This window comes from Lontra canadensis, unplaced genomic scaffold, assembly GCF_010015895.1.
Source record: "Lontra canadensis isolate GAN:19392208 unplaced genomic scaffold, GSC_riverotter_1.0 scaffold48, whole genome shotgun sequence".
In the NCBI taxonomy this organism is placed as follows: Eukaryota; Metazoa; Chordata; class Mammalia; order Carnivora; family Mustelidae; genus Lontra; species Lontra canadensis.
The window spans coordinates 9,448,092-9,473,652 of NW_022631042.1; the positions used below are offsets into that span (position 1 = coordinate 9,448,092).

The 25,561-nt window shown below is 38.9% G+C and overlaps 1 protein-coding gene across 2 annotated transcripts in view; it reads right to left on the reverse strand.

The window, feature by feature from the left end:
- The window catches only part of RELN (reelin), a 499,373-nt gene that overhangs the window by 107,250 nt on the left and 366,562 nt on the right, over nucleotides 1-25,561 (reverse strand). For both annotated transcript variants that reach the window (XM_032873314.1, XM_032873313.1), the window contains exons 21-27: nucleotides 23,121-23,313; nucleotides 21,975-22,087; nucleotides 15,248-15,385; nucleotides 14,150-14,336; nucleotides 8,268-8,473; nucleotides 2,790-2,961; nucleotides 2,101-2,301 (exon numbers count right to left, since the gene is read on the reverse strand). In XM_032873314.1, the coding sequence (XP_032729205.1) occupies nucleotides 2,101-2,301; nucleotides 2,790-2,961; nucleotides 8,268-8,473; nucleotides 14,150-14,336; nucleotides 15,248-15,385; nucleotides 21,975-22,087; nucleotides 23,121-23,313 (1,210 nt within the window). The remainder of the gene's footprint in view (nucleotides 1-2,100; nucleotides 2,302-2,789; nucleotides 2,962-8,267; nucleotides 8,474-14,149; nucleotides 14,337-15,247; nucleotides 15,386-21,974; nucleotides 22,088-23,120; nucleotides 23,314-25,561) is intronic.

Consider the following 25,561-nt stretch of genomic DNA (forward strand, 5'->3'; position numbering starts at 1 on the left):
CCTGAGCCAAAGGCAGATGTTGAACAACTGAGCCACCCAGGCGCCCCATCACCCTTTTAACTTTTACAGGTTTCAGTTTAAAAGTCATTTTATTAGTTAGGGGACCTGACCACCCTTTATAAAATAATAGTTCACGCTCTCTATTCCTATTTATTTTCATAGCCTACAACAGAGCCTGGTTCGTAGTAAAGGCTTTATAAATATTTGCCGAATCAGTGAATAAATGTACTTGTTGATTACAGCTTCTCCTCTTGCTAAGTCAACACCCATACTGCTGCCAGGATGATATCTCTAAAACAGGTCTGATTCTTGCACTTAATGGATGAAAAATCTCCCATGACTCATTGCTCTTGGGTTATTGTCCAAGTGCCTTAGCGTATCATATAAATCATATATAATATAAAAAGCCAATTTGGATCAACTTTCTCTCTTACCTCTATGGCACATACTCCAGGCTCCTGAAAGTTTCCCAATTATCTATTTGCACTTTCATGTATTTTCATATATTTGCACATTCTCTTCCCTCTAACTGGAATTCTTCCCCCTCTGTTGTTCATCGGGCTAAATCTGTATTTCTGGAGACTTTCCATTTCAATCCATCCAACCATCCATCCATCCGTCCATCCAACCATCCATCCATCCATCCATCCAACCATCCGTCCATCCGTCCATCCATCCATTCAACCATCCATCCAACCATCCATTGAACAGTTGTTTCTGGAGCACCTGCCAGGCACCATGCCAGGTACTCTCATAGGATCCAGGGTCTATTTCTACTACAATACTCCTGTGATAATGACTATTCTTTTTTCTGGCTCACTTGCTAGTTTCTGAGCTCCTTGAGGGCTAGGGCCATATTTTTCATGTCTATATTCCTAGCAACTAGTGTTTGACAAATGGCATGCATTACAAAAAAATGTACCAGCACTGTGTACAAATGACACCAAGTTCTTGTCACAGATTCTAAATAGACATTCATCATCAATTCCCAAGTGAATCATAATTCATATCTACTATCAACTAATAGCCACAATCAGAAGTTTTCTGCTGGTGTGATTTGAGAATTGAGATTTTTCTCACGCATCGTATATTCTTACGGGTTAAGTACTTGGAACATTTAATAATGTTTTCTTGACTTAGATTTTTTAAACACCAGAACACCATCTTGCAGACTTTAACACCTACACTATCATGATTTTGTGACTAATTAAATCAAGAAGGTGTAAGGTGAGAAACAGCACAGTATTCCAGCCAACGTATTTGCTATTGCTATTATCCTGTTACCATTTTAAGGCGGTACCAACAAATTAATACTGAGGCACATACTGCTATTAATGGTTTTTTCACTGTAGTTTAGCGTCAGACTCTAAACAAGGAAGGATAACATTTCAGTAATCATTTTATTTATGACTAACTTCCTTGTTTACAGACCTGTGGAAATTATATTTGAAGAGCTGCCTATAAACATCTGATCTCTTTAGTAATTCCATTTGTAAATTATTTAGCATCTCCATCCTGTCATTATGTAAAGACCATGTAGTTGTGCTAGCTCATTAAAACTGCATTACTTTCGACCCCAGAGTTCACCGATGGGATTTTATTATAAACAAAATGAAATTTTGATTAGGCTTCTGAAAAAAGAGCTTGTCAAAGTAAATACTTTCTATACATGTTGACATGTGATCACAGTGCTGAAAAACAGCAAGCTTTTAAGAGAATGGTGATAATTATGGTATAGCGTTACTAAATCGAAGGAAGGGCAATTGTTTGAAAGTCCTATATAAAATCACAAAATAACTCATAAGTCCAAAAACTCAAACTGAAAAAGAGAACTTCTCTCTTACCATTCAGAAGCATGGGATTCATTAAATTACAATCAGACTGAAAATCTAAAAGTCAGTTTTCAAACTTGACCAGCTTTTCTCCTTGTGGGTAGTGCTAACTCGGGAGATCTGCTGTTCTAAGACTGTTGAACCTCTGTTCAGGTGGGTCCTTTCCTTCAGAGAGTTGGAAAGATTTGTATCCTTTCGATTTCACATAAGAGTCTGGAAGATGTCCTGTTCTTTGACCCACCCTGGGAAGAGACCTGTGCATAAATACCTTGAACTGTAGCACATATCCAGGTTTCAAAGTCAAATCTCGAGTTACGGCAAATCGATCCCCGTCTGATTTTCCAAATACCATGGCTGATGGCGTGGCCGAGCAGAAAGTTTCATTTTTAACCATGCCTTCATTAGCCAACATCAACCACACACTCATCTGATTCATCGGGTAATCAAAAGCCGGCTTCTCATAAAAGTTCTAAGAGGAACAATATAGACAAGGCAGAAAGGCAACTGGATAGCTTTGCATTTGTATTTCCAGAAAAATACAGCAGAATCTCTATATTATTATTATTAATTTTTTTACTGCCACAGACCTTTTCCCCTGATGATTGAACAACTGAAAATACTTTGTCACTGTGTATCTAATTTTATAAACACGGTAATAATCATGCTTGATGTCTTGGCCAGACTTTCTAGTCTTTCCCTCCCTCCCATCCTCTCTCCCTTTCTTTCTTTCTATTTATCTATGTATTTATCTATATGATCTGTGAACTGGCAGCATAGAGGGATAACAGAACAATTAAGAGTAAACCAGAAAAGTAAGTACAGACACTGAAAATTTACTTTATTATTAAACTTAGATTCAAGGGTCAAGCACTGAATCTCTGGGGGAAGTGAGAAGTTCTTTAATCCCATCTACTCTCACAATCCTGTCTTCTTGGAGCTCAGACATAAGAAAGATACCTGAGGTAAAGTTGGGTTCACAATCGGGATGACCTGCTTTTGCTTCTCTGACAGGATGATGATGTCATCGACTGCCCACTGGTCGTAGCCCTCCCCCGAGAACACAGGCTGCCACCAGCGAAACCTGGTGCAAGGGGTCTTAGCAGCCGCTGGGAGCTCCAGATAGACGAATCTGCACAAAAGCAAATCATTTATGGCTGGGAAAGGAAAAGCTGGTTATTAGCAGCTCTTAAAATATCAAGAGTAGCAACAAGAGAAAGTTTAGTTTTGTTTGATCTCTGGATCGTTTTGAAAGTTTTTTTTTTTTTTTAAAGATCTTAATTTATTTATTTGAGAGGAGAGAGAGTGAGAGAAGGAATCAGGAGAGAGAAGCAGACCTGCTGCTGAGCAGGGATGCTGACACGGGGCTCGATCCCAGGACCCTGAGATCATGACCTGAGCTGAAGGCAGATGCTTAAGCATCTGAGCCACCCAGGGGCCCCCAAATTTTCCAAGGTTAGACACATCAAGAGATTTAAAGTTTTAAGTGCCTTTAGTCCTTGTCATGTTTATTCCATTTGGAACTGTAACTTTTGGAGGCAAATATTTCTACTAAATTTGATTTACGGAACAGTCTTTTGATTACCATGGTATCACATTTCTAAGAAACACCTGAAGAAACTGTTCCTTTGTATGTTTTTACATTAAAATAGCATTAATTTTTTTCCAAAGCAGTTCTAACTGTGTGTTAATATGAATTAAAAATGAAACAGAAAATCACCCAAATCTTCTGCCTGGGGTTGACCTCTGTTAATGTTTTGACATATATCATGAAAGCATGTAATCTTTTACATAGGTGAGATATACATAAAATACGCTTTTTATTTCAGTTTAAAATTTCATATTATATCATAAGCACATTTTCATGTCAGTATATTTCTTTTTTTTTATGGTTTTATTTGTCACAGAGAGAGAAAGAAAGAGAGAGAGAGAGAGAGAGCAAGGGCGCACAAGAAGGTGGAGGAGTAGAAGAGGAAGAAACAGACTCTTCGCTGAGCAGGGAGCCCAATGCTGGACTTGATCCCAGGACTCTGGGATCATGGCCGGAGCCAAAGGCAGACACTTAACTGACTGAGCCCCCCAGGCATCCCTAATTATTTTTTAAGATTATTTTACTATCTATATATTTTCATGACACAGACATACTATTGTTTATTTTACTTCTCCCTGTTATAAATATTTCTGTAATGAAAATCTTTTTTTTTTTTCTAAAGATTTTATTTATTTATTTGACAGAGAGAGATCACAGGTAGGCAGAGAGAGGCAGGCAGAAGAGAGGGGTAGAGAGCCTGATGCGGGGCTCGATTCCATGACCCTGAGGTCGTGACCTGGGCCAAAGGGAGAGGCTTGACCCACTGAGCCACCCAGGTGCCCCTGTAATGAACATCTTTATGCATAAAGCTTTACCTACACCTCGGTTTCTTTCTTTCTTTTTGTTTTTTTTACAGATTTTATTTATTTATTTGAGAGAGAGACAGCAAGAGAGGGAACACAAGCAGGGGGAGTGGGAGAGGGAGAAGCAGACTCCCCACTGAGCAGGGAGCCCGATGTGGTGATTGATCCTAGAACCCTGGGATCGTGACCTGAGCCAAAGGCAGATGCTTAATGACCAAGCCACCCAGGAGCCCTTCTCAGTTCATTTCTTTAGGGAAGACTCCTAGAAATGGAAGTATCAGAGTGAATGAACTAGTCATGTTTAAGGCTCTTGCTTTTTCCAAATTTCCTCCTGGAAGAGTCCTGACGTTTGCAGAAACACAGGAGAGGACCTGTCTTGCTGCTCCTGTGTATAGACAACACTGGTGTTATCATTGAGAAATGACCACCAGACTGCTGAAAAATGGTATCTCTTTTAGTGCAACAGTTTAGCTATTATTCATATTTTATTAAACCTCTAGGCTTCCTCTTTTGGAACATCAACTCATTTCTTTTACCCATTTTTTAAGCTCTTCACAGGAACACCAGCCCTCTGTTGCTCATTATCAGTGGCAAGTATTGTCTCAGTTTTTTTTTCTTTCACTGTTTTCTTTGACAGAGATGTGTTATGTGTGTATGTAGTTTTATGTCTGCAGATAGTATATTTCTATATGAGTAGCCCTTTCCTCTGTTTATTCTTCTATTGAATTTGTGTTTAGGAAGTTTAAATCTCTTTCTAAGATCACATACTCACCCAAATATTTAAGTCTTTAACCAGTCTTAAATAGTTTTTGATGGGGTCAGGTAATGAGCTAAAAACATAATTTTCCCCAAGAGCCTATCCATTTTTTTCTAACACCACTTGATTGAATAACAATTTTTCATTGATAGTTCATGGCCTCATTTTTTTTTTTTTTTAAGATTTTATTTATTTATTTGACACAGAGAGATCACAAGTAGACAGAGAGGCAGGCAGAGAGAGAGGGAAGCAGGCTCCCTGCTGAGCAGAGAGCCCGATGCGGGACTCGATCCCAGGACCCTGAGATCATGACCTGAGCTGAAGGCAGCGGCTTAACCCACTGAGCCACCCAGGCGCCCTCATGGCCTCATTTTAATATGCATTTTTTTTACATATATGTGAACTGACTTCTAGGTCATGCATTTGGCTTCATTATTTGCTCTATCCATGCTCTATTTAAATTATTTTGGTTATATAGTGTGTGTTTTAATATCATGTAGGGGATTTCTCTGTTTTTTTCCCCAAAAGTTCAAGCTATTTTTGCCAGTTTATATTTCTAGATCTAAAGTTCCCCAAAACATACCACTAAGATTTTCATTGGAATTGCATGAGACAAAAATTAAGAGATATCTTCATATCACAATATTTAGTTTTCCTATCCAGAAATGTTGTATTATTTTCCATTTATTTGTTTTCCTTTATATCTCCGAGGGAAGTTTTGTAGTTCTTCTTTAGAGAGATGCTCAGTACTGTTGGTTAAAGTTCTTCCTTATATTTATTTGTCACCACAAATGGGGTCTTTTTCTGATATCCCCCAACTCAAAATTTCCCTGCCACAGTGTCACAGAACTCTTTGAGAATGTGGTGAAATATTTTGGCTCTAAAGAAAAATTTCCATAAATAAAAGCTGAATATTTCTGAAATTTGAAGAAAATATTGAAGTTTTGTTAGTCTCTGTAGTAATCTAGTCACTTTACTGAATGTTGACTAAGTTCCCAATCGACCATGACAATGTTTGTAAAAAATAATTTAAATTATTTTAAATTGTTGTTTAAACTAGTTTGGCACCATTATCAATCCCAGTCCTGTCCTGGGAGAAATATCACCTGGTTCTGTCTCACAAATATTGTTTCTGACATTCTCCCTAGAGGTTATGGCTCTCGTTTTTCCCAGTTTCCTCCCTTCTGGTTTCTGCCTCTCTCTGTGTCCCTTAGAGGAAAAGCTTTTTGTTAGCTGTCTACATGTTCACTTATGTTATATAATGAAAAGTTATGTCATCTTTAAATGACTCAGTGTTTTTTTTTTTAATTTTTTTAAATTTATTTTCAACGTAACAGTATTCATTGTTTTTGTACCACACCCAGTGCTCCATGCAATCCATGCCCTCTCCAATACCCACCACCTGGTTCCCCCAACCTCCCACCCCCCGCCCCTTCAAAACCCTCAGATTGTTTTTCAGAAAAATGACTCAGTGTTTTAAAACAACAAACTTATGAGCCTTCCAGCTGCAAAAGAGCTATATGTTACACAGTATGTTCAAATATATTTAATTTGTAAGAAATTGATGTAAATAGTCTTTGATAATATTTTTCTTCAGTAAAACAAGGTTCAGTTGTAAAATGCAAAACAAGACTTGACACAGTTGATGGTGAACATATAAAGAAAGATTCTGGGGGTGCCTGTGTGGCTCAGTCATTAAGCATCTGCCTTTGACTCAGCTCATGATCTCAGGGTCCTGGGATTGAACCCCACATTGGACTCTCTGCTCAGTGGGGAGCCTGCCTCTCTCTCTCCCTCTGCCTGCTGCTCTGCCTAGTTGTAATCTCTCTTTCTCTGTGTTAAATAAATAAAACCTTAAAAAAAAAGAAAAGCTGTTGTCTTTATGTTGAAGCACAAATACAAAGATTATAAAACAGAATACTCTAAAAGTTGTATCTGTGAATAAATTTTAATGACATATAAAATATAAAGTATAAATGTCGAATTTCAAAATGCTACATATTTGTAAAATAACTAAATTTAAATATAGAAAAATATCGTGATTGCCTGGTATAGGTATTAGTATTAAACATGAGGCATTTTCCCAAACTCCTTAACTATCATTGTTTTTAATTATTACATATATTCTTCATCCATGAAAATGAAGGTGGGGATGAGCCAATAAAAAATTTTAGAAAAATCTGAGCCCCACAGATATTTTGTTTACCATTAGCTCTGGCACTATATGAAAACTTTAAAATCTATTTTGCTGTTAAATCTAACCAATGAACACATATATTTATGTGGTAATATATAGATGTATGTTTATATTCTATATATAAAAATAATTTTGCTTTATACATATTTTTACATGTTTTTATTTTCATACATTAGATAAATTTATATTTAATACATATTTAATTTTATAATAGTTTACTATATACAAATAATATTTTTTAAAAGATTTTATTTATTTTATTTGACAGATAGAGATCACAAGTAGGCAGAGAGGCAGGCAGAGAGAGAGAGGAAGAAGCAGGCTCCCTGCTGAGCAGAGAGCCAGATGCGGGGCTCCATCCCAGGACCCTGGGATCATGACCTGAGCCGAAGGCAGAGGCTTTAACCCACTTAGCCACCCAGGTGCCCCTATACAAATAACTTTATATATATATTATATGGTATGTGTATATTTAAAAAACCTGCAAATGGGAAAAGTGAGTTTTCTGTAGTAAAATTGGTCAACTGTTCTATTTTTCCCCTAGTCATGATTTTTCTTAAGTTCTTTAAAGAATACAGCCATAAAAACAAGGGCTTTTTGTCCAGAAACAAATTAAATGAAAAAAAAATTTTTTTAAGATTTTATTTATTTATTAATTTGACAGAGAGAGAGGTACAGTGAGAGAGTGAACACAAGCAGGGGGAGTGGGAGAGGGAGAAGCAGGCCTCATGCCGAGCAGGGAGCTTGATCCCAGGACCCTGGGATCATGATCTGAGCCAAAGGCAGACACCCAATGACTGAGCCACCCAGGAGCCCCTTAAATGAAATTTTTATCTGCTGGGCCATCATTTCTGTCAGGCACTTATGAATTTGTCTACTTCTTTTTTTTTTAATTTTTTTCTTTTATTTACTTATTTTTTTAATTTTCATTTTTGTACTATGTTCAGTTAGCCGACATATAGTACGCATCATCAGTTTTTGATGTGGTGTCTCCTTTTGTAAGAGTTAGCAACATTTTAGAAGCAGTGCAAACAAAAATGTACTCTTTACCATTCCTGGGAACCACCAGAAGGCCATCCGGGGCAATTACCTGGGTTTGCTGAAGTCTGAGAAGTACATCTCTGCCAGCAGGTGCCACTGGATGCCCCCGTTGTTGCTGTACTGGAGGAGGACACCCTCCTCTCTGCTGTCTGGCTTGTTGCACGCAGCACTCTCTCCGCCAATCTGAATGTAGAACTGGACAAAGTCCACCCAAGACGTATCCAGATCCCAGCTTACCAGCTGTCTTTTTCCAGCCTTCCCAAAAGATGGAAGAATCACAGAGTCAATCATCTGGGAGCTCTTTGGCATTTTGCTGTTTTGGTTTCAAGATCATACAAACATCCTAGCACCCCGGGGAGATGATTTTGTCCCCACTTAATGTTGAGAGGCACGAGTCACACCATTTAATCCTTTGCTCTGGTTATGGTAACTGTTCCTGCCTATGTTTGATTAGTCTCTGCATCACTGACTTCCAGACTTGGTTATGAGACCCTTGGGAACTGCTAATTATAGAAAGAGTATTCAAAAGTCTTTAAAAATAAGGCAAAATTAATTTTAATTAAAACACTCCCTCTATTTGCTTTGTAAATCTCCTCCAGGCAGAGTAGCCGAGAAGAAAGACCATCTACTTTGAAATCAGTTGGAGTTGGGTTGGAATTTCAGCCCATTATTCATGCTGTTCACTAGCTGTGTGACTTTCTGAGCTTTTTTTTCCCCTCAATGATACAATATGGGTAATAACACCTTCCTTATAGGGTGCTGTAACAATTAGATGAAATACACGTCACATGTAATTTGCCTAGCATGTGGCATTGCTGAAGAAACATCCTCTCCACGGATACACCCGGACCCCCATCCTCTCCACGGATACACCCGGACCCCCCTCCTCCTTGGGAATTAAAGTGAAACTGGCAAAATAGGAACTTCCTGATGAAAAGACAGAATACTCAAGCTCCCGGTCTCTCTGGCTCTTTCTTGGAAACAGAGAGGTCGGGAGGGATGATTTCAGTAAGTTTTTGTGACTATGAAATGGTCTTTGTGTTTTAAAAATGTGAAAAATTTCCTCAAATTCAGCAACTTGCTTCCTCTGCTCCATGTGTGCCCTACATGTCACAGCCCTGTTGTGAGTAAATGGGTTCATGCTAATGGGACGGAAAAAAGGTTTGCTCATGAGATTCCAATGCCCAAACAGATATGCCAAAGCTAATCCACAGGCTGCACTGAACGGGTTTTGGAGAGCTCCCAAGGAGTTCAATTAAAAGTCAGGAAGAAAAATGGAGATAGGATACACAGTATAGAGAAAAATACCTCTCACACTTATAATTTAAACCCTACTCTAATCCACTAAGTTAATTAAGAAAGGGTTTCAGTTATTAGAAGTCACAGGGGAAATACTTGGGGATAATTAAAACAGTACACTGTTACTGATAAATCTAAAGCCAATTAAGAGATTCCAAAATAAACGAGGGGGCCAGCGAAATGAGAACTGAAGTTAATCCTGAGACAGGAGCTTATTCTTTGGAACTCTCAATTTTAAGTGTATTTTTTTTTTTTAAAGATTTTATTTATTTGAGAGAGAGAGAGAGACAGGGTGCATGAGAGGGGAAAGGTGAGAGGGAGAAGCAGACTCCCTGCTGAGCAGGGAGTCCAATGCGGGACTCAATCCCAGGACTCCAGGATTATGACCTGAGCCGAAGGCAGATGCTTAACCGACTGAGCCACCCAGGCGCCCTTAAGAATGTATTTGAGAAAAGCTTACATGTAATATAGATTTTCAATGTGTTAGGTGCACTTTTAATTTTTTTTTGTTGTTGATTTGAGATATTATAAGCGAGAAACACCTCAGAGGTTATTATAATCTGGTCTAGAATTTTCATGCCTCAGGATCATTACAGGAAGAAAGATTTTCAGAAGAAAACCTACAGAACCTAGCTAGTTAATTCTAATCCAGGAAACTTCTATGAAAAATTTGGCATGTGGAAATGAGCCAGAAGGATAAAGATGTAGGGTGAGGAGAATTATAAAAATCCAATTATCACAATTAGCTGGTTGGAATGATTGGTCTATTGTGAAAATCACAGAGCAGTGTTGTTTTTCCAGGAGACTACGGTGTTGGTTGACAAAGGTTTTTAAATGTTTTGTGGGATTTTTGTACATGGAAAATATCACACAAATGCTTAGTTTGGCACTGAAGATGTTTTTTCCCAGAGAAGAACACAAATCATTTTCTTTTGTTCAGTGACCTGAAATGCTGAACACTGTTTTACAGGGAGATAAAAAAGAAAAAGGAAATGGCTCATGGCAAACTTTTTGTCAGAATTTAGAATGTGATGTCACACATGCTTTGCAGTTTCTCTCTTCTACTATGATCACTGTACTTACGTGTGTATGTGCGGACCTGTATACATGTGTAATGGGCACACATGTGTGTTGGAGTAATTGCTTACAGATCTCCTTGCTCTTGGAATGTCAAAAATACTCTCCTATTTCCCCCAACATTCTAGGTCAAAATGTCTCACTGCTTTCAGGGTTTAGATAAAATAAAACACATTCAAAGGAACAACTTTAGAATCTAGAGACTTTATAAAACGACCTCTAAAACATTTCATGAAACTTTAACCTTTTGCCTATTAAAATCTTTATTCAAAATCTACTAGAAAAATGATTCTACTATATTTGTTTGAAAATAACCATTTCTTTAGAACCTCTTGTTTTCTCATTTTCTTTCATTCGTTCATTCATTCCTTTCTTCGGTAATAATTATTGGGTGCCAATCACACCAGCCGCAATAACTACAAACTTGAAAGGAGAGTTCACAAGCATGTGCAGTGACAATAATGACAGACAGGGCTACAGACCGAAGTCTGTTCCTTGTTGAGTCCCATTTTGTCATACTATCATGTATCAAATCCCCAATCTATTCCGTCTCAGAGGTACTTACTGATTTGTAAATGCCTACCATGTGGCATGCTTTTCTGAGCTGAACATCTTATCTAGCATTCAGCTCAGTCAGTAGGACTCAGCATCTAGCTGGGTCCTATGAGAATAAAAATAAAAACATGATCTATATATGTATAGAACACCGATGAGGGAGGAATTCCAAGAATAGGGAGCTCAGTGTAGTTTGCCATAGTTCCCAAAAGCTCCATGGAGCAGCAGGATTTGAGCCAAACGCTACCAGGTTGATAGAGATACAGAGCTGGTGGAAGGCATCATGCATGGTAGGCAATGGAGATTAAACAAAGGCAGGGAAATTGGCAAAACCTGGGATGTAGAGGAGAGATTACTGTTTGGACAAGAGGTCTGATGTTTCAAAAAAGAAAATAAGTTGTATAGTTATGACAATGTCTGTGATAGAAGAGGGATAGGATGGAGCACATTTTAGGTTTAGAGTGGTTTGCAAAAGGTGGTGGATGTGCACAGTGTCCCCGCGGGTGGGGGCTGCCAAACCCTGTATCCCACACCTCCCTGGCTATGCCACTCAGAGTACGCCATTCCCCAGGACACTGTGATTGGCCAGTCAGAAACGGTCCCGAGGTTTTTCTATGGGCCTGCTCAGAAAGCTCTGTGGTCCCAGTACCACTCTCATAATGACAACTGACCTGAAAACAGAGAGGGTAATGTGGGCATTTGAGTTTCTGGTTCAAGATATCTCTGAGGCCAGTTTCATCTAAGCCCTCCCTTGTGTTTTGATTATATGAACCAATTTCCTCCTTTTTTGCTTAAGCTAATTTCTTAGAATTCAAGAATTCTAAGAATTCTTACTTAGAGTTACTTAGAATTCAAGATAGATCTGCTCGATATAAGAGGAAAAAGGGAAAAAAGTGCTCTTCAGATATTTTGATAAAAATTTAGGAAGAAAGCTGGATTGGGAAGGGAAAAGAATGATTTTACTTTTGAAATGCTGATTTTTAGCGGCAGGGAGTACACATGGAAATATCTAACGACGCCAATTTTAAATATATCCTCATAAACTGTAATTGTGATAGCTAACACTTACTGAGCGATTTCTGTATGCCCAACACTATTCTTTATTCTTTACCTTCTAACCCACTGATCCTCCCCAAATCCCACTTTACAATAGAGAAAACAAAAGTACAGAAAGATGTTATAAATTTGCAAGATGAACCAGCTAACAAGTTTTGGAGCTTAGGTAAAGATTCAGGTAGCTTTACTACATAAATCACCTTGAATTACAGTTATACGCATATTGATATGTAACCTTTCATCTTTGAAATATTTGTGTGTATGCATACATGTTTACTGGGATGTTTGGTACATACTGGAAAACTGATGGTTATGGGAGACATAATCTTCCCATTTCTGAACAATTACCCAGTGTATCCTGATCAGTGCAATGACTATTGGTCTCTTGTGGACGATTATCTCTAACAATAATGACCAGCGGATGTTCAATGTCAATAGATAGGAAATACCATCAAGTAGAATTCATCCCTGATTTTCTGTCATTCTCTACCTTGTTTGCTTGCTGCTGATTCTTTGTTCTGCACCTGCATCAAAACAAAACCTGTACCTATTTTTGCATTTGCATAAATTAACTTATTTTGGATTTCTTCCCAGATTCCACAACATATGAGCCCTACAGTGTATCACCCACACCTGCGTATTTGTTAGGTGATGTAGACTGGGACATTTCCAGTTGTCCTAGAACTTGTGGCTATAGTCCCTGCTGGAAAGAAGTGGTTTTAAGCACCTTACATTCTAAAAAGAACTGCTAATAAGTAGGGTTAGATATGCAGCTCAGGTTGGAGAACTGGACCTGCTCCCGCTCTAGTCCTTTTGAGGACTAAAGAGATGAACTGGAGGAGGGAGAAAGAAAATAATGTTCCCTAGATGGTAGCAAGGGAGGAGAGGAAGGTGGTTTGCCCCTCCCCATTGCTAACCAAGCAAGAGGGGTTGGGGGTGTTCCAAGAGAATCAGTCTTAGAGATTCTAGGTGGCACCTTAGTCCCTTGGGGGTGTCTACTGACCTGTCTGCCCAACGTGGTGCTGTCCCTAGTGAAGATGAACACCTCAAGAAAAACTTCTACACTGTCTCTGTATAGACTTCCTGTCTGTGTGCACCCAAATCTGTATGTTGAAAGCCTAACCTCTAAAGAGATGGCATTAGGGCATGGAGCCTTTATCAGGTTATTAGGTTAGTCGGTTATGAGGGTGGAACCCTCATCATGGTATTAGTGCCCTAATAAGAAGAGACACAAGACAGTCTGCTTTTTCTCTCTGTGCTCTCTCCACCACAAGTGAGGATATAATGAGAAGACGGCCATCTATAAACCAGAAAGCAGGCCCTCACCAAACACTGAATCTGCTGGTGCCTTAATATTGAACTTCACACCTTTCAGAGCTGTGAGAAAAAAAAAAATTCTATTTAAGCCACCAAATCTCGGTATTCTTGTTACAGTAGTCTGAGTGGGCTAGGGAGTGGCAGAATCAGATTGCAGCAGGAACTTGCTGCTCTTAAACTTGAGGCTTTGCCTTCACCACCACCACCACTCACCCCTCACCCCCAGGCCACATGCTCATGCACCCTCCAATGCCAGGGCTAGAAGACCCGGAGTCCCTGTGCCACTCAAAGACCCTCAGGCTGGCATGGCATGAGAGGAAGGCAACGAGGTTTAAATCAGGGACAAGAAGGGCAGGAATTTTCAACAGCCCTAACCTGGATTTGCAGTAACCCAAAACAATCACCCAACTACCAGAGTTTCCCAAATGTAGTTCAGGGATAAGGATTAGACAAAGGAATTTAGAAGCAAGCAGTGTGGGGAAACCTAAAACTGTCCCACGTTTGTACCTTCTGAGTTCAGGCTGCTTCATAAACGCTCACAAATGGAAATAGCCATTGCGCTGATCACATATTCCCATAGCTTAGTCAGACCTTAGTCATCACTCACGCCCCACCCCCAGCTCCTACCTTGCTGAAATACAGAGATGATCCAGAAGAGATGACCCCACACCCTTGTTCTGGCTTTACAATTTCTCCCCCAATGACTTCTTGCCAGTCAGACTCCCAACCATTCTGGTTCTCAAAATCCGACATGATCGTGGAAGGAAGAGCAGCTTCTGGGTGGCATTCTGTGCCTTGGTATCCCTGGTCACACCTGGGAGAGAGGAAAGCCCACGTAAGCGAATCACAGCCTCTTTTCTAGGAATGCCACAGCCACGCTCCTGCGATGTTTCCCACGTCTCACTTTTACTCAGACCTTAGCATTCACACGAGATTTTTCTCGACAAAGTCAATCTGTGTTGGCAGGTCGGAACGACCTTCAGTTTTGGACACTGAGAAGAAAAAAGGACAGAATCCTTTCTTGAAAGCAAAGGTGCCGTAACAGCAGAACGGAGGAATAAAGGAGTAATTAGGGAGGTGGGTACGTGCGTGTGTGCGTGCGCGTGCACGCGTATGCGTGTGGGGGTGTGTCGGCAGCTGGGGCGGGGAGGACCAAAAAGACCTATCTTCCGGTAGGTCTCGAAAGTCACGTGGAAGTGTTTGCTCATTGGACAGCCATGTTTTATGGCTCCTCTTTATGATTAAATTACATCTCTTTTAGAGTCCAAGTATTAAAGTGTGTTCCTTTCTCATCCCCATTAGCGGCGATCACCGCCTTCCCCTGCCTACAACCTTGGGCTTCTGGCCACGCGGCACAGGACAGCACACAGCAGGGCTCTGACTCGTGTTTTAAGACTGTCAGGGGAACGGAAGGGAAACAATAGCAATGCCCTTTTAACCCCTAAAGACGACTTTGGGGTAAATTAATAAACTCTGGGATGTAAACTCAGGAGGCCTCGTCTTGAGGTGCGGTTTTGAAGTTTAGGATATCTGGCTTCAGACTTCACTTAAAATGTAACAGCACCTTTTACACCTAAAATAAGAACAGAAAGAAGGATTGTGTCCTTTTGGCTCCTTCATTATTTGTCAGTCTGTCCCTACCGCTCTGATGACAACTGCTGTGTCATCCCTCTGAACACAAACCCCGAGAAGCAGACAGTTGGTCACAGGTGGCAGTGTGTGTACCTGCACACGCCGTGGTCACATGAGCCGTGCCCACTGCACATGTTGGGACACTGTTGTCCAATGTAAATGCTGTCCAAAGCCCACTCGTCTTGGGCTGTGTAATAGGTCTGACTCCAGCGGAAGCGGGTGGCACTGGACCTAGAAACAAGGGATGGGAGTGAGAACAATATATATAATAGTTATATATATATATATATATATATGTATATATACATACATATATGTATATATTCAACATACAATTGTCAATATACAATTGTCGATATACTATATACTATATATATACTTAAAGATTTTATTTATTTGACAGACACACAGCAAGAGAGGGAACACAAGCAGGGGGAGCCCAGAGGGAGAGAGAGAAGCAGGCTTCCCACCAAGCAGAGAGCTGGATGCAGGTCTCCATCCCAGGACCCCAGCCCAAGGCAGATACTTAACAACTGAGCCACCCAGGGGCCCTGAAAACAGCATTTTAATGGACACAAAGAATGTCAGAGTTTAGACTCTTTCAGATGACGAACTTTCTGGAACTTGCATTTAGCTGCCAATGATTTTTCTGTGGTAGTTGAAAGTCTGTCAACAATTCAATGATGACAAAAAGTTAAAAAGAAACGTGGGGTTTAGATATATACCTCCATCTTAATTTAATTTGTTACATTTTGGAGAAAAACAAAATATCAGATTTTGTTGTTGTTACACAGAGATTTGATGCCAGGAAAAGAAAGGAAGCAAGAAAGAATAATAATAATAATAAAAAGGTATATACAAAAGAGCCTCTCTTCCACAGAGGAAAATCTGAGGTGTTTCAGTTATAGTAATAAAATTTCTTTCAATAATTGGAAATTATTAAAATTGGAAATTGGAAACTTCCAGTGAGCTCTCAATATCAAACAAAAGTTTTGTTTGGGGGTATTGTTTTGGGATTGAGGGACATGTTACAATGTGCTATAAGAAAAACATGTTCTAGAAGTAAAAACATCTGGGTGCTAAATTCTGTGGATCATTTCAGACACATTAACTTGTGTAGATTTCATGGACAAGCTGTTGTTAAGTGGAAATAAAAAGTTAAACTGTCCATTACACATAGAGAAACACTTGGGACCTCCATTCCTCTAAACCAGACAGAAAGTCTACAGAAGAGGGTATTTTGGGAGCAACGTCAAGAAAGTTTCCATCCACTGACAGTCACAAAAAATTCTTTTCAGTTCCCATCAGATTTTTTGCCTCTAGAAATTTTCAGAGAGCGTGAGGAGTTCTTTTTGGTCAAAGTGCAAAACAAAAGAAAACAAAAAGGATTTGCAGAATTAATGTGCATGCCCCATTCCATGGATTAAACCCTCCCCAAGCACATTATCTACATATACACTTGATCTTGAATGCTCTGAATGATCCCTTAATGTCTACTGCATCAATTACGCACATCTTAAATACTCCCTAAGTATGTAACAGATTGTTAAAATCCAGACTAAGCCTTTATTGTTTATTTTGCCAATGATCTGTGGCTAGTAAGTTGCACTTTTATTCCCAGCAGGATAATTCCAGGACTCGCTGAGATGCGTCCAATAGACACTGATTTGCTGCCTATCAGTGCCTGTCATGACACATGCAAGACACAGATACACCTCCTCTGTGATCATAGTTTATATCTGAAATCGAATAGCCATCACGATTGTCATAGTCCCATTAAGAAACGGTTTGTAGAAGATCCAACAATAAAGTAGGTATGTTGTTTTAGAGCGTGGAGCCCTAGAGAGAAGCAGCCAATCAAGTTTGATACGTTAGCATCGTGCAAAGGAAAGATGACCATATTTTGTCAGGATAATCTGAGTCAAGTCTGAGGCCACAAATGTCTAGACTGTGGGCTTTTCTAGGGACAAGGTTATCTTTGGTCTCAACTATTTGCATTGGAACAGAATAAAGTAGGTATACCGAAAGAGACTGTGAAAAAAAATGAGTCAATGAGTGGATGAACAGGCCAGGAAAGGGCAGCCTGTTACTGCCTTCTGTAGGTAATGGAGTAAAGAATGTGCTAAGAGTCTGGGGACTCAACCCCTTGAACCCCAGCTCTGCAATTTATCAGCTGTGTGACCTTTAGTGAGAAATTTAAGCCCTGAGGCTTTCTAGTTCCTCACCTCTCAAATAAAGGGATTGGGCAAACTGATTTCTAAGATCCCTTCTAGCTTGTAAATTTAGTGATTGTTCTGGTGGCTGCTGACTGAGGTGATGGTTTATTTTCTGTATAGTTACATGCCTACGTGAAACCATGGCATACCTTGTTTTGAAGTTTGGCTGTCTCAAACATTAAAATGGGGTTGGAGGATTTCAGACATCTGTCCCAGATTTCCCAGTTTATTTATGTTTCTGAACAGTCACATGTAAGTAAGCACATTCTAAATTCTTTTACTAAGTAAATTAGTCCTTACATGCATCTTGTGAACTCTCAAAAAAGAGAATATCTCCTTAAGAAGAAAAGCTTACAGTGGATTTTTCCGTTTAAAATTATAATCTACAGTTTAATGTGATGATGTTAATTAACAGAAAAGGAAGCAAGAAAAGGTTGAATATTGGCTTTGTTTTTAGTGAGAAAAAAAAATTAGTTGTGTGAGCAATCTCCAGCTGGTCACACATGAGAACACAAGGTGTGATCTCACTGATTTGCAGCTGTGTCACTGCTAAATATTGCCCTCAATACAAATATTTAATTTGCCAACCCCCGCACCTCCAGCCCAGATCTAAGCATTCTTAGAAGGAAAACCTTGAGCACTTTGGATTGGGTCTGAAAGTGAGACCATTGTTATGTGGATCACGAGATGAAGTTGACTAGCATTTCAAACCCATACTCTGTGGATTCCCCAAAGAAACAAAACTTGTCAGTCTTGTCTTTATTTGATTTTTTGTCCCATATAAACTTCTAGACTGAATTAAAATAGCATCGAGTCGTCTCTTGATAGGTAGGTATCAAGGCATCACAGCTGAGGAATCGCGGCAAATGAAGGCAGACCAAATTGTATTTTCCACCTTCAGAGTTACTGTAATCACATTTACCCAATTATTCTGAAACTCATTCAGCCATTAGGTGTAGATTTGTTTTTGAAGTCAGCAACTGACATCTGTTTGGGTCTCATTAGGCCCTGTTCTTATGTAAATGTCTCTCATAAAAACAAAATTAATTTTCATTGGGTAACAAATGTTCAGTTCATATGCAATATAATTTCCCCAAGCAGGTGTATATATATTCAGTATTTCTACTCTAAGTTGTCCTATCTAGCATATTTTCCAAAGTTAACAGATCTTTGGTAATGTGGGGACCACATTTGCTTGTGTGTATACAATTTAGAGTTGTGTATATGTGAATCAAAGCCACAGAATGAAGATTTGCCAGAAGAAATACTGTTTCAAACTAAACTGCACTCCCTTTTCCCCGATGCTTGAGAAAAACATGCTTTTGCAAAAATTTGAAATGATGATAATAAATAAAATGATCAAGAATGCCAGGAACACTAAATGCACTTTATCTTTACAACAGAGCTTTTAAAAAGCATTAGAAATCCCAAACCAATGAAAATAACCAGATAAACACTATTTTTTAAAAAAATATATAGCAATCATGTTTAGTTGAAGTATTAGCAGGAATGTTAAAAAAATTATCTTATTGGGTTTGTTTTTAAAAAATATTTTTACTCTCTTTGGAAAAAAATTTGGAAAAGCAGAGTTCAGTTAGGTTGTAGGAATAATGTAGTAGAGATTGAGGCACCCTGAATTAAAACTTTACTCAATGACTCAACATTGAATGAGTACCCAACATGTGGCAGGCAGTGTTGGAACTGAAGTGTTTATGGGTCCAATAGATTTCCTCTCAAGTGCTGAATAAACATTGATGAGAATTGATCTTTTCTGACTATACTAAAACTTTGAACTAGTGCTACTATCTTGTAAGCTAGGAATAATAATGCAAGATACAATCTAAATGTGAAGTAACAGGCAAAGGTGAGGTGTTTTTCTTTTTTTGATAAAGGATAATATTTTTTGGATACTGCCTAAATTCCACTAATAAAGAAGAATATTTTAGTGGCATCTGGGTGGCTCAGGTCATGATTTCAGGGTCCTGGAATCAAGCCCACGCCAGGCTCCCTGCTCAGTAGGGAATCTACTTCTCCCTCCCCTTCTCCCCTGCCCCTCTCCCCACTGCTGCTCTCTTGTGTGCACTCTCTCTCTCTCTCAAATAAATAAAATCTTTAATAAAACAAGAATAATAGTTCATAACATTTCTGGGGATGAAAAGACATCTCTAAGATACACTATCAAGATGACCTTACCATCATAATTTTGAAATTATATCCCATATGTCAATAAAGAAAAATCAACATTTTTAAATCATGAGGGTGATACACTTAATGGTGAAATAAACATAAAGAAAAAACCACAGTAGTCTTACAGCAAGTATGACTACTATTTCAATTGTTTGATCTGTTGCTTTTTTATAATGGTGATTGATATGCTTGGAATATCATTGAAATTAAATACAAATCTTGATTATATTCCCAGCAGTAGACATAAAAAACTAGGATGCTGGAGAAAGTAGCAACTTGTTATACAAAGCATTAACAGAGTATCCAGGAAATGGCTCACAGTTGGATATAAAAAAATCTGTGGAAATCAAATTTCAATCATTTTGTTCCAACTGACATAATGATGAATCCTTAAAAATAATCAAGGAGGCATTCTTCTATAATTCAGTAATTCAGTCTCCAACTAAAAGATGTACAATAATAACTCAAGGTTGTTATCTAACCAGTTGTTTTTGTGTAGAGTCCAACTTCCATGAAAAATAATCGAAGAAGGCTTTATTTAGTAATTTTCTCTTTACAAAAGGGCTCTTGGAAGGCTGATGGTACAGAAAAATAGCATTCTTGTCTCTTTCATGCTTTTTCTACTACCCATGTTACAGAATCTTAGAATTCTTGAACTGAAAGGGACTTTTAAGATCACCTAATTAAATTTCTTCATTCTACTCCTAAGAAATCAGACTTGAGGAGGTTTGAATGGTTAAAATTGTATAATTAATTAATCACTGGCAAGGAAAGACTGAGAGCTTGGGCCTTTTTAATTTCTAGTCCAAGGTTCTTTCTTGGGTAAGCTCATCCTGTCCCAGGACTTCAAACAGTACTCATGGTATTTAATCTTCAACCCAAACCTCTTCTCTGAACTCCGGATGTGTAAGTCCAGTTGGCTTCTTGGCATTTCTGCTTGGATAGGGAAGTACCGCAAACCCCACATCCCCCAAGCAGACCACTTCATTTCCGGCCCCAAATCCACTCCTTCTCTAGGCTTCCCCACCTGGGTCAGTAGTATCACCATCCAGCAATTTCCCTAGGCCTCAGATTTATAAACTGCTTTTGATTCTTACTTTCTTACCACAACTCCCATCTAGTGCATCAGCAAGCCCTATTTGATTCAAATATATTTCACAATGATGGCTCCTGTCTTGTCTGCTACAGTCATGCTCCAAGCCACTGAAAAATCAAACTCCTGGAAACTTTGAACTCCACTCCCTCTCTTCACCCTTTCTCCCACAATCTAGTCCTCACAAGGCACCCACAGTGACCAATATAACACAAAATTAGGTAATATTTAGGGAAAAAAGGTGTTTTTCTCTTACATATTATCAAATATTTAACTTTCTCCCTAATTACTAGGCTTTAGCTTCCTGGGGGATGATTTTTATGATTATTGAGAGAATGTGAATAGGGAAAAAAAAGTGTGTATTAAGCTTATAAAATAAAAAGTAGGGCTTTTCAGTGAGAAAACAGCCTTGAAATCCAAATTGTCTTGACATAGGAGAGTCTGGATTCCTGTATCCTTCCCTTCTACATATGTCAAACCTAAAGGAACAGGTCATTGAGTTGGGGAAGAAAGGGAGGTCAGAAAAAGCCGGGACACAGAGGGTATTATGCTACGTGAATTAAGTCAGACTGAGAAAGACAAATACTACACAATTTCACTCATATACAGCATCTAAAATACAAAACCAGGGCTCTAGGTGACTCAGTCGGTTAACCATCTGCTCAGGTCCTGGGATTGAGTGCCCACAATGGGCTCCCAGCTCAGTGGAAAGTCTGCTTCTCCTTCTCCTGCTCCTCCTGCTTGTGCTCTCTCTTTCTCTCAAATAAATAAATAAAATCATAAAAAATAAAATAAAATACAAAAAACTGAATAAACAACCAAAAAGCAAAATCAGACCAACGAATACAGAGAACAGCCTGCTGGTTGCCACAGGGCGAGGAGGGTAGACAAAATGGGTGGAGGGGAGTGGGAAATAAAGTTTTCTATCTAGGGAAAGAATAAGTCATAGGAATAAAAGGCAAAGCATAGGAAATAGGTCAACGGCATTGTATTAGTGCTGTATGGGGACACACAGTAGCTACACTCGTGGCGAGCACAGCATAACGTCCAGAGTTGTCGAACACTAAGTTGTGTACCTGATATACTCATGTAACATTGTGTGTCAACCCTACTAAGGTCAAAAACAAAGTAAGACAGTTTGGAAAGCAAATTTTCATTAGCTCTATTTTTCAAATATCCTGGGTATAAATGAACAATCTGGGTCTTTCAATGACAAAGAAAATTCCTCTTGCCATTATGCTTAACTCTTCTTCACATTCAAGTGATGCTAATGGGGATGGTAAAAGTTAAGGTCACAACCATATCTATAGATATCATCTCTCACCAAGTTTTCTGGGGAAGAAGCACTGTGACTCTTCTCCACTGTGTGAACTCAGTGGCATGGTAAATACTTGCTGACGTGAATTCCTGACAACTTGGCATACTTGGAAGACATTCCTAGAAGAGAGGAAGGCAAAAGTTAAACTTGGCTTCTGTTCCTCCAGGCACAATATATGTTGACTCACTCACCACAAGTGATAAAGGCCTTAAAGAAATCTTATGTCATAATCTTAACCATTTGCAATATGGATGCAATTCATGATTCTTCCTTCTGTGAAGCTAAAATATTTGCGAAATAATGGAAACAAGTGTCACCGTGAAATTAAATGTCTTTTAATTCTGATATATGAAAGCGGATATGGATTAGGATCCACATTTTTGACTTGTTATCATAACACAGGCGTTTAGTAAAATTATTCTATGCGGTGTGCTATGCATGCATTTATTCCAACGTCTGATCACTGTGTATATACATAAAGGAGTACATTTGATCTTAAGAATCTGGGGGCGCCTGGGTGGCTCAGTGGGTTAAAGCCTCTGCCTTCAGCTCAGGTCATGATTCCGTGGTCCTGGGATCGAGCCCCACATCGGGCTCGAAGCAAGGACCCTGCTTCCTCCTCTCTCTCTCTCTGCCTACGTGTGATCTCTGCCTGTCAAGTAAATAAATAAAATCTTAAAAAAAAAAAAAAAAGGAATCTGGATCTACGTGCTTCTTTTCTTTTTTAAAAAGACAAGATATGCCAGATTCCTAATACAGTCTACCTACAGGTAAAGAGAGTTAGAAAGGAACAGACGAAGACATGCTATAGGGAAAGAAGAAAGAGTGGAGGGAGGAAGAAGGTCCGAGAGGAAGGAGGAAGGAAGGGTTAGAGAAAATTTATGGAAGAAGAGGGTTAGAGAAAATAATATCCCAAACACCATCCTAAAGTATCCAGTCCTGAAGTTATTCCTATTTCTTTATTTTCAATTACAATTTAGTATCCAAGAGTGCAGAATGTGGAATCCTTGTTACTGACTTGATGCCAGTGCTAAGTCACAAATAACATTGTTCCTTTTGAACAGAACCTAAACTTTTAGAATTGTAACTCTCTGCTTCCTATATAAAAAGAAGGAGCCCACCTGTTACAAGCATGAGAGAAAACAGACTTACCTCTTGGACCAGGTGCCAGGTGAGGCCGTGATTGGTTGAGTACTCTAGCTTCACCTGGTTGTCCATGTGCGGGGTGTACTTCTGGCCACAGCCCATCACCAAGCTGAACTGAATCATGTAGGATGCTCCTATCTGCATTGATTGTGTTTCCACATAGCGCATACTTGAGGCAAGTTTGGAGTCTCCCGTGAAACTGAAAGACAGAGGTGGGAATCAGAAGATTAGAGAGATTAAGAAGAGGCCGAGTGAAAATCAGGCTCTTCATTTCATACCACACACCAAAATAATTTCATTTTGCTTGTTTACATCTTGCCTAGCTTGAGAATGGATTTCAGTCAATCTAATAAATCCAATTTAAAACAATCTTCTTATCAAAGAAGTGATTTTTTTTTTAACTTAATACCTGGAGTTGTCAAATATACTTGAAAATGGGTACTCACTCATATAATGTTCATGAGTGTAAACCCTTTAACTTATTAATATCACTGCTTAGAATCTTTCCAAAGGAAATCATCCTAAATTCAAGGACAGTTTTATAAAATATGATGAATATTGCAGGTCTACTTACAAGAGTAATTAGTAACCATTTCAATGTCAAACTAAAGGGAAAATAGAATCCTTAAGAAAACTGAGATAGCCTCTTGACAGATTATCCATATTGCAAATATTTATGAAGGTAATGTAATCACATTAACATGCTTATAAGAAAATACATTTTTAAAAACCCACAAAATGATCTATAAAGGAAATTCACCAGAATGTTTGCTGTGGCTCTGTTTGGTGGTGGGAAACTAGATAGTTTACATATTTTCTTTCTTTTTTCTTTTTTTTTTTTTTAAATAGTCTTCAATGCTTAGGCATTAAATACTGAAAACATCATAATGTAGTTTTAATGACTGTGCTTAAAGCTGGTAAAATTTTACTGGGTCCCAGTTGAGTCCATGTAATTGTAAACTGTTTGAAGACAGGCACAATGACTATTTTAGAGCAAACTTCTCAAGGAATTTATAATCCATCAGAGGAGATCAAAATATGGAAACATTTTCACTGTGGTTAATAAGGGTCAGTGTAAACATTCCCAGGGTTAACCACACTGGAGTTTGTCTGCCATAATGCTTGATACTGCTATCATGAAGCAGGGACAATACCATGCATCAGGAGTAGTTCCTATTTGTCAGGGGGCTGAGCCGATATAAAGGGAATGATGCAAAAATCTGTGATGTCTTTGAGGCATATTTGCCCTTTGCTGACTAACTACTCTGCCTTGCTTCTTGCAGACATTAAGATGTTATTTAAAGATGGAACATTGTCCATATGGAAGATCATCACAGGTTTGGGCTCAAGGTCACAAAATGCAAGAAGCTTTTTCCCTAATTACTCTTTACCAATTTTAAATTAAGTTTTTACACTTGGACAACGAATAAAATGGTAAAGAGCCCCAAACTCTGCTCTTGCTGAAGGGTCACTAAAAAGAAGGGACATTCATGTTTATAACTGCTGGTGTTACACATTTGGTGCTTACAAATTGTTTATTGTTAATAATATAGATGCCCACACGTTGTTGAGTCTAGGCCATATCCTCAGACTGTGTTAAGCATAATACCCACATTATCGTCCTTCGTTCCATCCTTACAGTAACTCTGTGAAGTAGGAATATCTCTAGGTAACAGATGGGGAAATGGGGATAGTAAGTGGCAGAGAGTCAGTATGAACTCAGCTCTACCCAAATCTAAAACCTCTCAACCAATACATGATCTCTCTTTCTTTCTATTTCTATAAGATGGAGAAGAAAACACTGCAGTTTTGAATAACTTTCATATATAGTTAATTTAAAAATCATTAACTTTCAGTTACTGTGCAATGATACTTGGTGTTAGAGATGTATGTCCATGAGTGCTGCTATGTGACAGAGTGTACAGAACACATTCTAGCAAACACAAAGCTGTGGAACGCAATTTTAGTAATATTACAAAATAAAAGAATCAACATAGAGGAGAAACACTAGTAAGCGCTACACGCACAAACTTGTCCATATAAATTCCACAGTCTTTAAAGTAAGCAAAAAGCCCTCAAAACCAAAAAAACCACAACAAAAAACCCCCACATCCTGACTGCTTCTCCCCATGAGAAATAAACGTTGCTTTTTAAAAAAAATTTTTTTATTTATTTGACAGAGAGAGAGAGAGATCACAAGAAGGCAGAGAGGCAAGCAGAGAGAGAGGAGGAAGCAGGCTCTATGCTGAGCAGAGAGCCCGATGTGGGGCTCGACCCCAGGACCCTGGGATCATGACCTGAGCCAAAGGCAGAGGCTTAACCCACGGAGCCACCCAGGCACCCTTAAATGTTGCTTTTAACTTCAACAGTTAAATGCTCTTTCTAGTGCCCTTTATGAGGAAAGTAAATAGAGGGAGCCAACGAGTTGGTCATTTGAATTGTTTACT